The sequence below is a fragment of the Podarcis tiliguerta genome (genome assembly GCF_965153285.1).
Source record: "Podarcis tiliguerta genome assembly, chromosome: 6".
NCBI lineage: Eukaryota > Metazoa > Chordata > Lepidosauria > Squamata > Lacertidae > Podarcis > Podarcis tiliguerta.
The window spans coordinates 33081736-33094862 of NC_139539.1; the positions used below are offsets into that span (position 1 = coordinate 33081736).

General features: G+C 44.7%; 1 protein-coding gene across 3 annotated transcripts; it reads left to right on the plus strand.

The window, feature by feature from the left end:
* The first annotated feature begins 232 nt into the window (after positions 1 to 232).
* TMEM9 (transmembrane protein 9) lies at positions 233 to 10002 on the plus strand. Of its 3 annotated transcripts, none has more exons than XM_083444563.1 (7): positions 480 to 590; positions 1573 to 1727; positions 3560 to 3662; positions 4579 to 4670; positions 5760 to 5868; positions 6814 to 6945; positions 7651 to 10002. In XM_083444563.1, the coding sequence occupies exons 3-7, from the start codon at positions 3597 to 3599 to the stop codon at positions 7798 to 7800; spliced, it is 549 nt and encodes a 182-aa protein (XP_083300689.1). In that variant the 5' UTR covers positions 480 to 590; positions 1573 to 1727; positions 3560 to 3596; the 3' UTR covers positions 7801 to 10002. The 3 variants fall into 3 exon arrangements, with proteins under 3 accessions (XP_083300688.1, XP_083300689.1, XP_083300690.1); XM_083444564.1 differs by having other exon boundaries at positions 522 to 594; XM_083444562.1 differs by lacking the exon at positions 1573 to 1727 and having other exon boundaries at positions 233 to 590.
* Positions 10003 to 13127: the final 3125 nt, after the last annotated feature.

Below are 13127 nucleotides of genomic sequence, written 5' to 3' on the forward strand. Positions count from 1 at the left end.
TTGCGATCGGTTTCATCGTCTCTAGGCATGAAGACCGTTTTAGATGTGAAGCTTCCTAGGAAATCCCATTGATAATCGTGTACAGATTGCCCGTTTAGGCGGCGCTTGCTTTCGGGTCAGCACGTGGGGACTTTGGAAGGGAGGGTTTCCTCGCCACGCAACCGTGGGAGAAGCCCTGCCCAGTCTCCCCCCCCCCGCCCGCCCGCCAGTTCTGCGCTGCTATGTTCCTACCCTGCGCCGTGCACGATTATGCACCGCCTCTGTCCCGCCTCGCGGAGCTTGTGCACAAGAGCAGCCGCCCCGCGCAAGGACTCCGCTCTCAGGGTCTCTAGCTGGCTTTTGTGCGTCAATGCGCTGCCTCCTAGCTTCAGGATGCAGTCCACCGCAGCCATTGCGCTGGCACAACCTCATGCCCACCAGCAGGGCACACTTCCCACCCCTGGAGCCCGCCTTCCTCGGCTACGCCACTTCCTATCTAGTTCATTAACACTTTGCTCCTCGAGCAAGCTGAGCTCCTTGGCCAGCTGCAGAACTCGCGGAGCCAAGTGCCGCTGCTTACTCAGAAGGAAGACCTACCAGTCCATGGAAGGGTGCGTAAGTTTGCGCCCCCTGGTGTGGTGCGTTGCCTTCAATGCGCCGCTTTGACATGTGCCGCTCCCATCATCCTATGCTAGCCGGTGCTGATGGGAGCGTTGGTATCCAACAACATCTGGAGGACCACAGGTTTCCTATCGCGTTCGACTAGACTAGAACCATAATCTAGTCGATCTACATGTAATGCAGAAATCTTTTGCCCAGCGTGAGGCTTGAACCTACAACGCTGAAATTAAAGAGTCTCGTGCGCTCTTACCGAACTAGGCTAACCACAGGTCTAAGAGGCTGCTTAGGAGAAGGAACGGAGCTTGATAAAAGAAGAGCAAAGTTTCGATCCCCGTGGGGCGAAAGGAACCCAGCACTTTTAAAAATTACCATCGCATTAGACTTTTCTGCAGTGGGAGTTTTTCTACTCTCTCTATATCCTCGGTTAGACGGCGATTCCTTCATATCGTTTAAAGCAGAGGGGGGGGTGATTTCCGTTACACAAGTGCAGTGAGCTCTGTCCATGTTCAAAGTCACTGTTTCCTTAGGCTGCGGGAAATTATGGAACTGAATTATGGAACTGTGTTTGCGTAGGCTACTTAATCTCTTTGTGCTGTGACTCTCTTTCCTTCTTCTGCCCTCCTGTTTTCCCCTTCAGTCGAAACCTAGACTATAAATTGCCAGGACCTTGGTTTGTTTTTGTTTTTTTGGGTGGGTGGGTGCTAAAACTACTCTGTCAATTACCATGCATATTGATGACGTGTCGTTGTTGTTAACAGCAACTGAGGCGGAGTAGACTGACAGGGTTTTCCAAAACTGCAGGGTCAATCTGCAAAGCTGAAACAGGAGCCAGCCTGACCACCTTTTCTTGCCTTTCGAATTCGTAGGCAAATGCGTACAAACGTGCAGTCGCCTTGCGTGTATGTTAGCTGTCGAATCTTTTAATCCACAAGAGCCCCTCTTTTCTTCTTTACTTTTTCTTGTGAATCCAAGGGTAGGAAATTATAAACGATCCCTCAACGCGTCCTCTGGGACAAGGCTTTTGGTTGGTTGCGAGCAGTGTCTGTTTTGATGATGTCAGCAGGGGGAAAAAATACCAGTGGAGATTAGCGTGGATTCTTCTGCTTCTAGGAGCTGCTGCAGCTTCGGTGGGTATTCTATTGCATAGCGAATAATTCCTCGCCCCAGTTATGGGGGGCAAGCGGGATGGGGGGGAGAGCTTCGTGGCTTCGTTTGCATCCTCCAGTCGCTAAATTTGGGGGCCGCCAAATTTCTGCAAACTGGCCGGTTTTCTCTATGCTGAGAGTGAATGTGCGGACATGCTCAATGAAGGGGTTTTAATTGCCGGAGAGAATATTATCTGCGCGCAGGATGCTGCCGATTGATCGCTTTTCATTGCATTCCTTCGGGAGGGCATATGGAAATGTATCCCTGCTTAGTCATACGTTTCCTTTTGTTTGACCTCCGCACAAAAGGTAAACGATGTCTGAAGGTGGAGGTTCTATTCAGCTGTCATCTGCAACAGCCCTTGACAGCACAATCCTCTGTGAAGCTTTTTCTCTCCTTTTTTAAGCCACCTGAGTCAGTGGTAGCGATCATCACATACTGTACTGATGAATTTCCCAGGGGAATTACAAGCAGGGTCCAATTCAGGAGCATGAGACTCTTGATCTGAGGGTCATGGGTTCGAACCCCATTTTGGCAAAAGATTCCCTGCATTGCAGAGGTTGATTATCCTCATGGTCCCTTCCGACGCTACAATTCTGTGACTCTATTTTTCAGTGTGATATGAGTGAACCTTGGCCTTACACAGGCCTTTCCCTAAACTAGTTTAAATAGTGGGAAATCTGGTTTGTAACAAACTAGTTTGCCATGGAATATACTAAACCAGCAACCTGTCATTTACATTTGCCCTGCAAACTGGGTTCCTAGAAGCCCAGGATTCATCTCAACCATGGTTTGGCATTACAGGTAAAGAACTGCCCCAGATGAGTCATTTGTATACTATTATGAGTGGCATACGAATTCCTCACTTTCTTCATTCATAGTTTCATATACAGTAAGCCTGCAGGTTATGCAATTTTTTTTACAAAATCGTGCACATTCAGCTTTACATGCACGGCAAAACAAAACCAAATCATAATTTAAAAGGGGTGCAAAGGTTCTGGAAAAATGACTTTGGCAATCCCACCCGCCATTGAATACAATATGTTTTGACTATATGCGATTTTGGTTTTAGGCCTGTTCTCCAGAACGTAACCCCCACATAAGTTGTGGGCTTGCTGTACTTCAAAAAAATTACTTAAGATTGTTTTTTGCTAAACAAATAAGCTCCATATACTTTAATCCACGCTTTACCAACCTTGTGCCCTCCAAATGTTTTGAACTACGACTCCCATTGCACAATAAATACAAAGAAAACAATATAAATCAGCAAAACAATATGAATGCGCAAAGTCACAAAATGGATGTGTGTTTGTGAATTGCATTCGTGCTTTCACTGGAGATGCTCCCAGGCTGTCCACCTGTCATTTTGATGTCAAGTTAACTGACATTTCCCTCCCCTGCCTGTAGCTGCCCCAGTCTCTCACGTGGGAGCAAACCCAAGTTGACTTTCCTATTGCTGCATTTTATGCTGCTTTGTGTTTATAGGCCTGGTTCCAACATCTGCACCTAGCCTGAGGTGGCTGGAGCCAAAATATAAGGAGGAGGCATCTCTATGGTCCATGGTACACTGACAATTAAGCAGAAAAGCAGGGACAAAGGAAGAGGCCTTGTACTGAATCAAACCACTGGTCCATCTTGCCCAGTACTGTCTACACTGACAGGCAGTGTCTCTCTAGGGTTCGAGGAAGAGGACTCTCCCATCTCTGACATTCTACCTTCTGGCACTGTGTCAGTGAGACACAGCCTCTTCTAGGAGTTACATGTGGAACTTCAGAAAGAGTTTGCTGACTGCACTTCTTCTTTTTTGTTTCAGGTTCCTGCAATGCTTATGTGGCATTTCTGAGGAAATCATGAAATTCGTGTTACTTACAGCTGTTGTTTGGTGTATTGTAATACCACCATCAGAGACCAGCAAGGTAAAGGGGGTGGCAGTGGTGAAAGCACTCAATGCAAGTGAGAAATGAAAGAGACATTGCATAGGGAAGTAGTTGCACAGCATTCCAGGCTAAGTTGAGAGTCCCATTGGCTTTGGTAGTAGAGACTTTGCACGTGCATCTCTTACACTGAGTTCATCCTCCCAAAAACGTTGTCTTACCTATTTTGTATGTGCAAGGTTAGGTTAACTTGATTGCTGATAATATTATATGTGAGGCTGAGGTTCAGGACATTTATATTTGGGAGTAAATAAAGCTCAACACTGAGCTCAATGGTACTTTTGAACAAACATCCATATAACCATGCGGTAATACTTGGATTTTTGTTGGCTGCTGTCTAGTTGTATTTTGGTTAACTTAGTTAACTAAGAACCGCTTTCTATCAGAATTTTTGACACATGGATTGCAAACCACTTCCATCCGGCTATTAGGATTTTTTTTACAAAAAGATAATTTGCATTAATTATGATTATTATTGGATTTGAATACTGCTTATATTCCATAATGGCTTCTAAGGGGTTTATAAGCATAAAATCAATTATAAAATTCATACATAATTAAAATGCACAATAAAACTATTCCATCAAAATATTTAAAACACTCATATTAAAAATATACAATAAAACAAACCCATTAAATGGTATGAGAATTAAACAGTGAACTATAAAAAGCAATTAAAACAATTGGATTAAGAAGTTCAAATTCAGAGGAATGAAACAGGCATGTCTTCAAGATCCGGCAGGATATCAATGCGAATGGATATTGCAGTTACTAGATAGAAGAGAAAGCTCACTAATGAAGTCAAGTGCTGACCCTGCTGCAAATCTCATTCTCTGGTGGGGCGGGATGTTTTGCCAAATAGTCTTTATTTTATTCCTATCTTACTTTGCTTCTTTAGAGCTTTGAGGACATCCGCTGCAAGTGTGTCTGTCCCCCATATAGGAATATCAGTGGACAGATTTACAAGAAGAATGTGTCACAGAAGGACTGGTGAGTCAATCTTCAACTGAAGTTTTACATCCTCTAACGGCATAGCAAATGACCTTTGCAAAAACTGTACAACATAGTTCCTCAGGGGACTGTTCCAGAAGACTCTCTGGCTCAAAACCAGCTACTGCAAATAGTCAGTATTTGTAAATAGCTGCTTCTTACTGAGAATTAGGGCCTCCCAAAGTGCTACAATTCCCCGTTCATATTTTGAAGTCATAAGGTAGGGAAACAATGAGGAAATGGCTGTTATCTTACATCTGCAACCATTTTCCAATCCCTTCCTGATGTTGCTGGGAAGGTTTGTTGGAAGCAGTGAGCTCAAGTTCAGAATGTCCTATGCCACCTCAGAAAACACTCCCTTGGTTCCCCACTGCCGTGAACAGGGATCCCCAATGGCCACCTGCAGCACTGTCCAAGTCCAGCTGAACTCCCATCGCCTTATCCCATAGGCACCCACTTTGATCTACAGCACTAGTATCACATGACGTTTGCTGTGCATTTGTGAAAAATCAGTCTTTTACTGTGGCAATAGTCTGTCCTCTGGAACTCCCTGCCTATTCATTCTAGGACAGTGCCTTCATAGTATCCCCCCCCCCCCCAACGCCTGCAAAAACTTTTGTTGTTGTTGTTTTGGCAAACCTACAGACATGCAATTTTATTATGTGTATTTGTTTTTAAAACTGATCATTTTACAGTATTTTGCTCATTGTATTAAATTGCATCCAACCAAGTTGTATTCTGAGTAGATCCACCGGAATTACCTAAATTACTCCAGTCCATCCATTTCAGTGGATCTGTTTTGTGCATGACTAGCACCCATTAATGTTTACTTCCTTTTAAAGTCTGTCAATTTTATCAGTATTTTCTAAGGAATATGTTACGTCACTTTATGCTTTAGAGCTGGTTGGCCATTCATTTGGCGACATATATAACACTTGCAAAATAAAATAAATAATAAACTAACCCTGATAATCGGCTGGGGCTGATGGGAACAGAAGAGTCACAGGTGACAGCCATTCCTGCTGCGTTCTGTGACAGAGGAGAGCTTTGATTCCCGCTGTTGATGCTCATCTCTTGCCATCATTGCAGCAACTGCCTGCATGTGGTGGAGCCGATGCCTGTGCCGGGGAACGATGTCGAGGCATATTGCCTGCTGTGTGAGTGCAAGTATGAAGAGCGAAGCACTACCACCATCAAGGTACAAGACAAGATGAGCCTTTGCACTGCCTCTCCTTCTCACTGTATAGAACAGAATTGTGGCCATTGATAATTTTGGATGAGTAGGGTTGAGGGTCTACCCATGAAGGACATAGCACTAATGGTTGTCCCAACCATTTCTGAATTTCTAGTCCACTGGTTCTCATATGGCTTTTCCAAACATAAGAGGAGCCCGGCTGAATGAGGCCAAAGGCCCCTTTTCCCCCCAGCACTTGGATCAGGCAGCAGCCCACCAGATGCCTATGGGAAGCCTGTAAGCAGGACCTGAGTGCAACTCCCCATCTGTGATTCCCAGCAATTGGTATTTCGAGTTACACAGCCTCTGACAATGGAAGTAGAACATAACCATCATGGCTGAATTGCTAGCCTTATCCTCCACAAATATATCTTATCCTCTTCTGAAGCCGTCCAAGTTGGTGGCCATCACTGGCTCTGGTGGCAGCAAATTCCATAGTTTAACTGCAAGGTGTGAGTCAATACTTTGCCCCAAATCTTCCAACATCACTGGATGTCCCTGAGAGAGAGGGAAAACTCAATCCACTTTCTCCACAACTTGAATGATTTATAGCTGGAGGTACATGCATGGGTTTATAGCAGGAGTAGTGTGTCCTGCACAAGTCCATGGAGCAAGCTTGTGCCTCAGTGGCCACATCAAAAGTCCCTGGTTCTCTGGAAATTGTAGCTTAGATGAACCCTGTTGACATTAAGGGGGTTGCAGCGAAATGAGGTGGGTTTTTTCCCCACTAGTTGGGAGTTGGCTTCTGGATGGTTTAATTCCTGCTAACTTGAAGGTTAACTTGGAACTGTCACATCGTGCTTCCTAAATCATTCTGAAGAGACGTATGTTGCAATATAGGCTGTGTGACTTGCAGAACCTGATGGCTTAAGAATTGCTTCATCCAGTTTCCTTGCTGACCTTTGGCAGGTCATCATCATCATTTACCTCTCAGTGATTGGAGCCCTTCTGCTCTACATGGTCTTTCTGATGGTGGTTGACCCCCTCATCCGCAAGCCTGATGCCTACACCCAGCCCCTGCACAATGAAGAGGAAAGCGAGGTGAGCATGATGCCTTCCTCTTGATAATGAGCAGACTGGGGTGAAAGCAGACTGCATGAGGCGTGAGTCCTAACCTCAGCATCTGCTAACTTAATCAGCATTATAAAGGGGCAACAGAATAGAGGGGAATATTCCATCACATTTATGACTCATCTGCCAAAGGACAGACAATATTCTATCCAGTCCTTTGAAAACCCCAAAGATAAAAGTGCTTTGCTCCCTGACACTCAGAGGCCTTCTTCACCTTACTGTGGCTTGCAATCCTTTCCCAGACATTGGCCAGACCTTCTATGATGTGCCAGATAACTGTTTCGTGTGATGAATGCTGAATCTGCAGGCACATGGTCCGTACAATCCCAACTGTGCAAAATTGGAAAAGTTTCATTGAAATTTTATCTTTCTGGCCACAGAGATCCTCCAGGTGGTTTTTCTCCATGAAGGCTTGCCAAAAGGTGTCAACACTTAAAAGGAATCCAATCAGACTTCCCCAATTTTGGGCCTCCAGATGTTATTGGACTGCAAGCCCTATTGGCCCCAGCTAGCACAGTCAGTGATGATGGGAGCTGTAGTCCAACAACATCTGGGGACTGGAAGTTGGGGGAGCCTGTTTCATGTTTCCTTTGATGTGTCACTGTTGAGCATTCTACTTCTGAAATGCATTGCCCCTTTGTAGATCCTTGAGGCGTTTATTTTTCGGTGTTGCAGGACGCCCATTCACTGGCAGCAATACGCCCTTCGGCCGCCACCCGGGCAAACACAGTGTTGGAGAGAGTGGAGGGAGCCCAGCAACGGTGGAAGCGTCAGGTGCAGGAGCAGCGGAAGACCGTGTTTGACCGACACAAGATGCTCAGCTAGATCTCATGGAAGGTTTGCAGTCTGGGAGAGAGCAGCAGCTGCTGGTTAGCTGGGCAGGTAATTTCTGTTAGCCAGTGCAAACCCCAAGACCTGTAGCTTAAAACTTCTTGCACTTGCCCTTTCTAGTTTGTTTTGCTTGTTTTCCCCCCTTAGAAAGCAAGCTCAGTTGAAAGAAGCCACTGGCTGTGCATCCCAATCTTATTCTAGCCCATAAGGTGGAAGCCCTTTGTCTTCTCCATCATCTGAAACAGGTGTGAGCTTGTGACCCCCAAAATGCTGCTTGGCTCCGTCTCCCATCATCCTTGGGCATTGGCCATGTTCGTTGGAGCTGATGGGAGTTGGAGTCCAGTGATATCTGGACAGCCACAGACAGGTTCCCCACCCTTGGTCTCAAACTATATTTTACTCACCAAGCAGTGAGTGTTGCCCCTTAATTTAAATGTGAGCTGTGGGAAGTCCAAAAAACAACCACCTTTAGCTTCTTTGTATCTTTCCAGAAGCTAAAAATAGCAGCAAATTGTGCTGTGTCTTGTAATCTGCCAGGCGAAGGCCTAGTTTAACTGTGAAGAACGGGGCATTATTTTGTTGCTGAACTTTCATTATTGCAAAAGAAGAAGAAGAAGAAGCTGACAGTGAAGTATTCTAATCTTTCAAAGAGAAGGCTGTGGCTCTGATCATTAAAAGATATCATAAATGAAATGCATTTAGATATTACATCTTGAACTCTCAGAAGCACTTCCTTTGGAGACTTTAAGACTGCTTAACTTTGCACCAAACAAGTAATAAAAGTTTTGTTATGTCAACAGTAACAAACTTTGTTTAAAGTAGGGTTTGTTACAATAAACCATTGTTAAAGATGACCCAAGTTCCTGGTCTGGAAGTCGAAAGAAACTGTGGTTAATCTAAGCCAGGAAGGAGATGCTTGTAATCTCTTCATTACATGCATTTAACTTGTGCACGTTCAGCTTTATGCACTTGGCAAATTTTGAATTTAAAAAATGAAAAGGGGGCACACATTTGGGGGGCGGGGGGGGCAGGGAGACTTTGGCAATGCCACCTGCCATTGCAGCCAATGTGTTTTGACTATACACAATGTGTTTTGACTATACACAACTCCTGCGTAAGTTGAGAGTTGTCTGTATTGCTTGTTGGAGTAGGTCTAAGATTTTAAACTGGGTTCTATGGAAGCATGAGTGGGGAGAATAAATACTTGCTCACAAATTTCTAGTTGCAAGCACAGAGTTTTCCACAGGTTAATGAGCTTGATTTGATGTATACCCTCCAATAATTGTGCATCTGCATACAAAATGGACCCTGCTTTTATTTATCTGTTTATTTATTTTCTACTGTGATGAAAAAGTCCCCTTCAGGTAGTTCAAAAATATAACAATCTTCATAATAAAACAATACCTTTGCATTTGCTTTCATGTGTGTCTTGCGCAAGGAAAATTGTCATTCGGCTTGTGGGAATCTGTTCCAGTACATAGAAACTGGACTCTCGATCCCAGTGCGAAATGTTGCTTATAAAAATATTGGGTGTAGTCAGTCAAGTTTTACTCTGAGTACACCCACTGAAATTAATAGGCCTGCCTTAGTCATGTCCATTAATTTCATTGGGTCTACTCTAAGTAAGATTTAGTTGAATACTACCCTTGGATTTCAATTTGGCTTTACAAGGTGCCAATTCAAATATGGGCAGTTGTTCATAGTGACGTTCCAGTACTCAGTACTCAGTTTTGTTTTACTTGGTCCACAGTTGACAGCCTAGCTATGTGCAATATGGCTGCTGCATATGTAATATCACATATACCAGCCTTTCCCAAATTGGTGGTCTCCCATTGTTTTGGACTTCAGTTCACATGAGCTGGTAGTACAAGCGTCTGGAGGCTGTGGGAGACTGAGATACGCTTCTGTTTTCATGGTACCCACAGCAGGTTATCCTGTCAGCATGGTACCACTGGTGAAGGGGGCGTAGTTTAAACCTAGTGCATTCCTGTAATGTCATGTAGTAATAATGGTTTCTCCAATGAAAAAGTCAACAGCAAAAGGTGTTTAAAGATGACCTTTTTCCTGCTGCATGAAAGAGATGTTTATATATTAAATGACCTGTTCTGTTCATTCCCCTTAAGGAATCTCTGGCAGATTGGGAAATCCTTGTTACTATGCAGCATCTTTTCATTAAACAAAGAAACTGGTGTGTAACCCGTGTCTTTTGTGATCCATGTACCCACTGCACTTCTGCTAAGCAATAGGATCTGCCTATAGTCTATCCTCTTGTATTTTCTCAATGATGGCCTCTGTATGGTACCTTTCTGCAGCTATACTGCACTGATCTGACTCAAGTGCTCCCTCGTGTGGATTCTGTTCAGATCTCTTGAAATCTTGAAGGCCTTTTGTCATTTTAGGCCAGCCCATTTTCTCAGACAAATATTTAACAAATCAAAGTGATATTTACAGAGCACCCCTTTATTTTTTATACCTGAAAATGCAACACTTTCCCAATAGAAAATGTGGCAGTGCAAGGCAAAGTTATTTTAGCTGCTGATTCTGTGAGTCCTCTGAGTAATTAAACTGAGAAACAATGCATTCAAAGAATATATGAGCTTTGATCCTACGCATGGCTACATCAAAGAAGAGCCCTCAGACTTCCATTGCACTTACTCACAAATAAGATTTCAGAGCATTGTGGCTGCCAAATCTGACCCATTTTAACAGACATTCTAAGACTGTCCTCCAAGGTGGACGCAAGGCTTCAGGAAGGGGCCAATTCATTTTGAGCCACTCCTGAGACACCTTGCTTCACCTTGGACATAGCCCAAATCACTTCAGTTCTGGATCTGGACTTCATCCAAAGTAAAATCACACACCTAGTTTCAGTCGTCAGATTCATTTAGCTTCTATTCGAACCATGGCGGCACCAGTATTTTGGAACGCTGTTCCTATTGAAACCAGACAGTTACCTTCAATTCTGATGTTTCATCTGCTGAAAACATTTTTGTTTTACCAAGCCTTTTTATAGCATTCATTGCTGTTAATTTGGGCTTGCATTTTAGGTTTTTATTGCCTTTTTGCTGTGCACTGCCACAATATTTTTCTTGGGAGTTGGTGGTTTGTAAATACCCAGATAAATAAACCTCCTCCCTCTGTTTCACAATAAGCCTTTATTGTCCTAATGGGTGGTAAAGATGTTAATCAGACATCTTGAGATGCAGAAGGGATAAAGGGGAATGGAAATTGCAAGAGAGTAGGGAGATCCTAACAGGCTCACCTCTCCTTCGGAAAAGTTTCCAGATGTTGCTCTTCAAGCGTGTCTTGGCATGTGCTCCTAAAGTTTCTCTTTGAGGCATAGCTGGATTCTGTCCTAATGTTTCACACAACCCTAGTAATTCAGTCCTTAAGCTCCTAAAAAAGTTATGTAGAAAGACCTTTTTGCACACACCCGAAAATTACCACAGATGTTTATAAGACAAGCTTGGCATTGTTTTGTTTAAAATGATTTTTTAAAAGCTTGAGAAATAAAATTCCCATGTGGATGCCAGATATCTATTGCATTTCGATTAGATAATGGCCACATCAATTTTAAGATGCTTTCATTGTGATGTCCTAGGCACACACATAAACACACACAGAGAGATGGAATGGTTCTCTGCAGTGGTAAATTTCAACCATCTGCCACCACACTGGAAGAGAGAGTGACAATCTTGTGAGAAGGACGCATACACTGTAACTAAATGGTACAGGGCAACAGGCAGTAGTGAATGTCATGGCGGCACTTACTTGGTCTCCCGACTGCTGAGTCACCGCTGCTTTCCAAGAAGGAGGGAGAGGGCCAAAGTGGCAGGGAGCTTAAAAGGTAAAGGTAAAGGTACCCCTGCCCGTACGGGCCAGTCTTGACAGACTCTAGGGTTGTGCGCCCATCTCACTCAAAGAGGCCGAGGGCCAGCGCTGTCTGGAGACACTTCCGGGTCACGTGGCCAGCGTGACATCGCTGCTCTGGCGAGCCAGAGCCGCACACGGAAACGCCGTTTACCTTCCCGCTAGTAAGCGGTCCCTATTTATCTACTTGCACCCGAGAGTGCTTTCGAACTGCTAGGTTGGCAGGCGCTGGGACCGAACAGCGGGAGCGCACCCCGCCACGGGGATTTGAACTGCCGACCTTGCGATCGGCAAGCCCTAGGCGCTGAGGCTTTAACCCACAGCGCCACCCGCGTCCCGGCAGGGAGCTTAGCGTGGTGCAAACACACCACCTGGAATACCATATTGGCTCTGTCGCTGTGTTTGCACTGTGCTGGCCTCCCCACCACCTTGCCCCCCTCCTTCCCAGTAAGCAGCAGTGACTCAGCTGTCAGGTCAGGTGAACACTGCTGCCCCACCGCACCATCTGCTATTGACTATAGGGGAGCATCTGTCAGGCACCTGGGTGTAACTGTGAACAAAGGTGTCCTGAGGCTCCCTCTGGAGAGAGAGGCCATGCTGAAATTCTTATCATTCTTCAAGAAGTGGAGAGAGATTTTGCTGGCAGAAGATCCCAGCTTCGACCCCCAGCATCTCCAGGCAGGACTGAGAGAGACTCTTGCCTGAAACCCTGGACAGCCACTGCCAGTCTTTGTTGCCAGCACTGAGCTGCATGGACCAATGGCTTGAACTGATATAAGGCAGCTTCCTATGGTTGGGGAAAGGGGGGGTAGCCATTTTTGAAAACATTTTTTATTTTGTTGGTCTATATTTGGCATTGTTTTGTTTTATCTTAATAATACTTTCATATTCCACTCTGCAGGGGTAAAAGCACCACTCAGGGCAGCTTACTACATTCAAAAATCGAATAAAAAACAAACACACCAGTAATATATACAACAGCCAACCATGGAGATGGGAACAGCAGTTAAGTCCAAGCATATATGCGTTTATATATATGTGGATATAACATAAGCATATATATATATGTGGATATAACAGAAACCTGTCAGAATAAGTCTGTTACCTTTTCAGCCTCTGACACCTCCTCCTCCCAGTCTTCTCCCTCTGACCACTTATTGTAATCCCACCCCCAGTCCCCTGGCTCTGAGGCATCTTACTCTGGGAGTTCCCCAGCTGGTTCTTCCCACCGTTCCTCTGCATCCCACCATTCCATGAGAGAAGGGCTTTATAGGTCATAGCCATCCCTTTGAATTGTGCCTAGAAACAGACTGGTAGCTACAGGAGCTGTCCCTTTCCATGTGGCTTGATTTGTGTGAGTTTGTGTCATGCATGCATTCTGTCTTATGGCCATTGCTACTGATGGGATCCTGAAGCTGAGGCTCCAATACTTTGGCCACCTCATGAGAAGA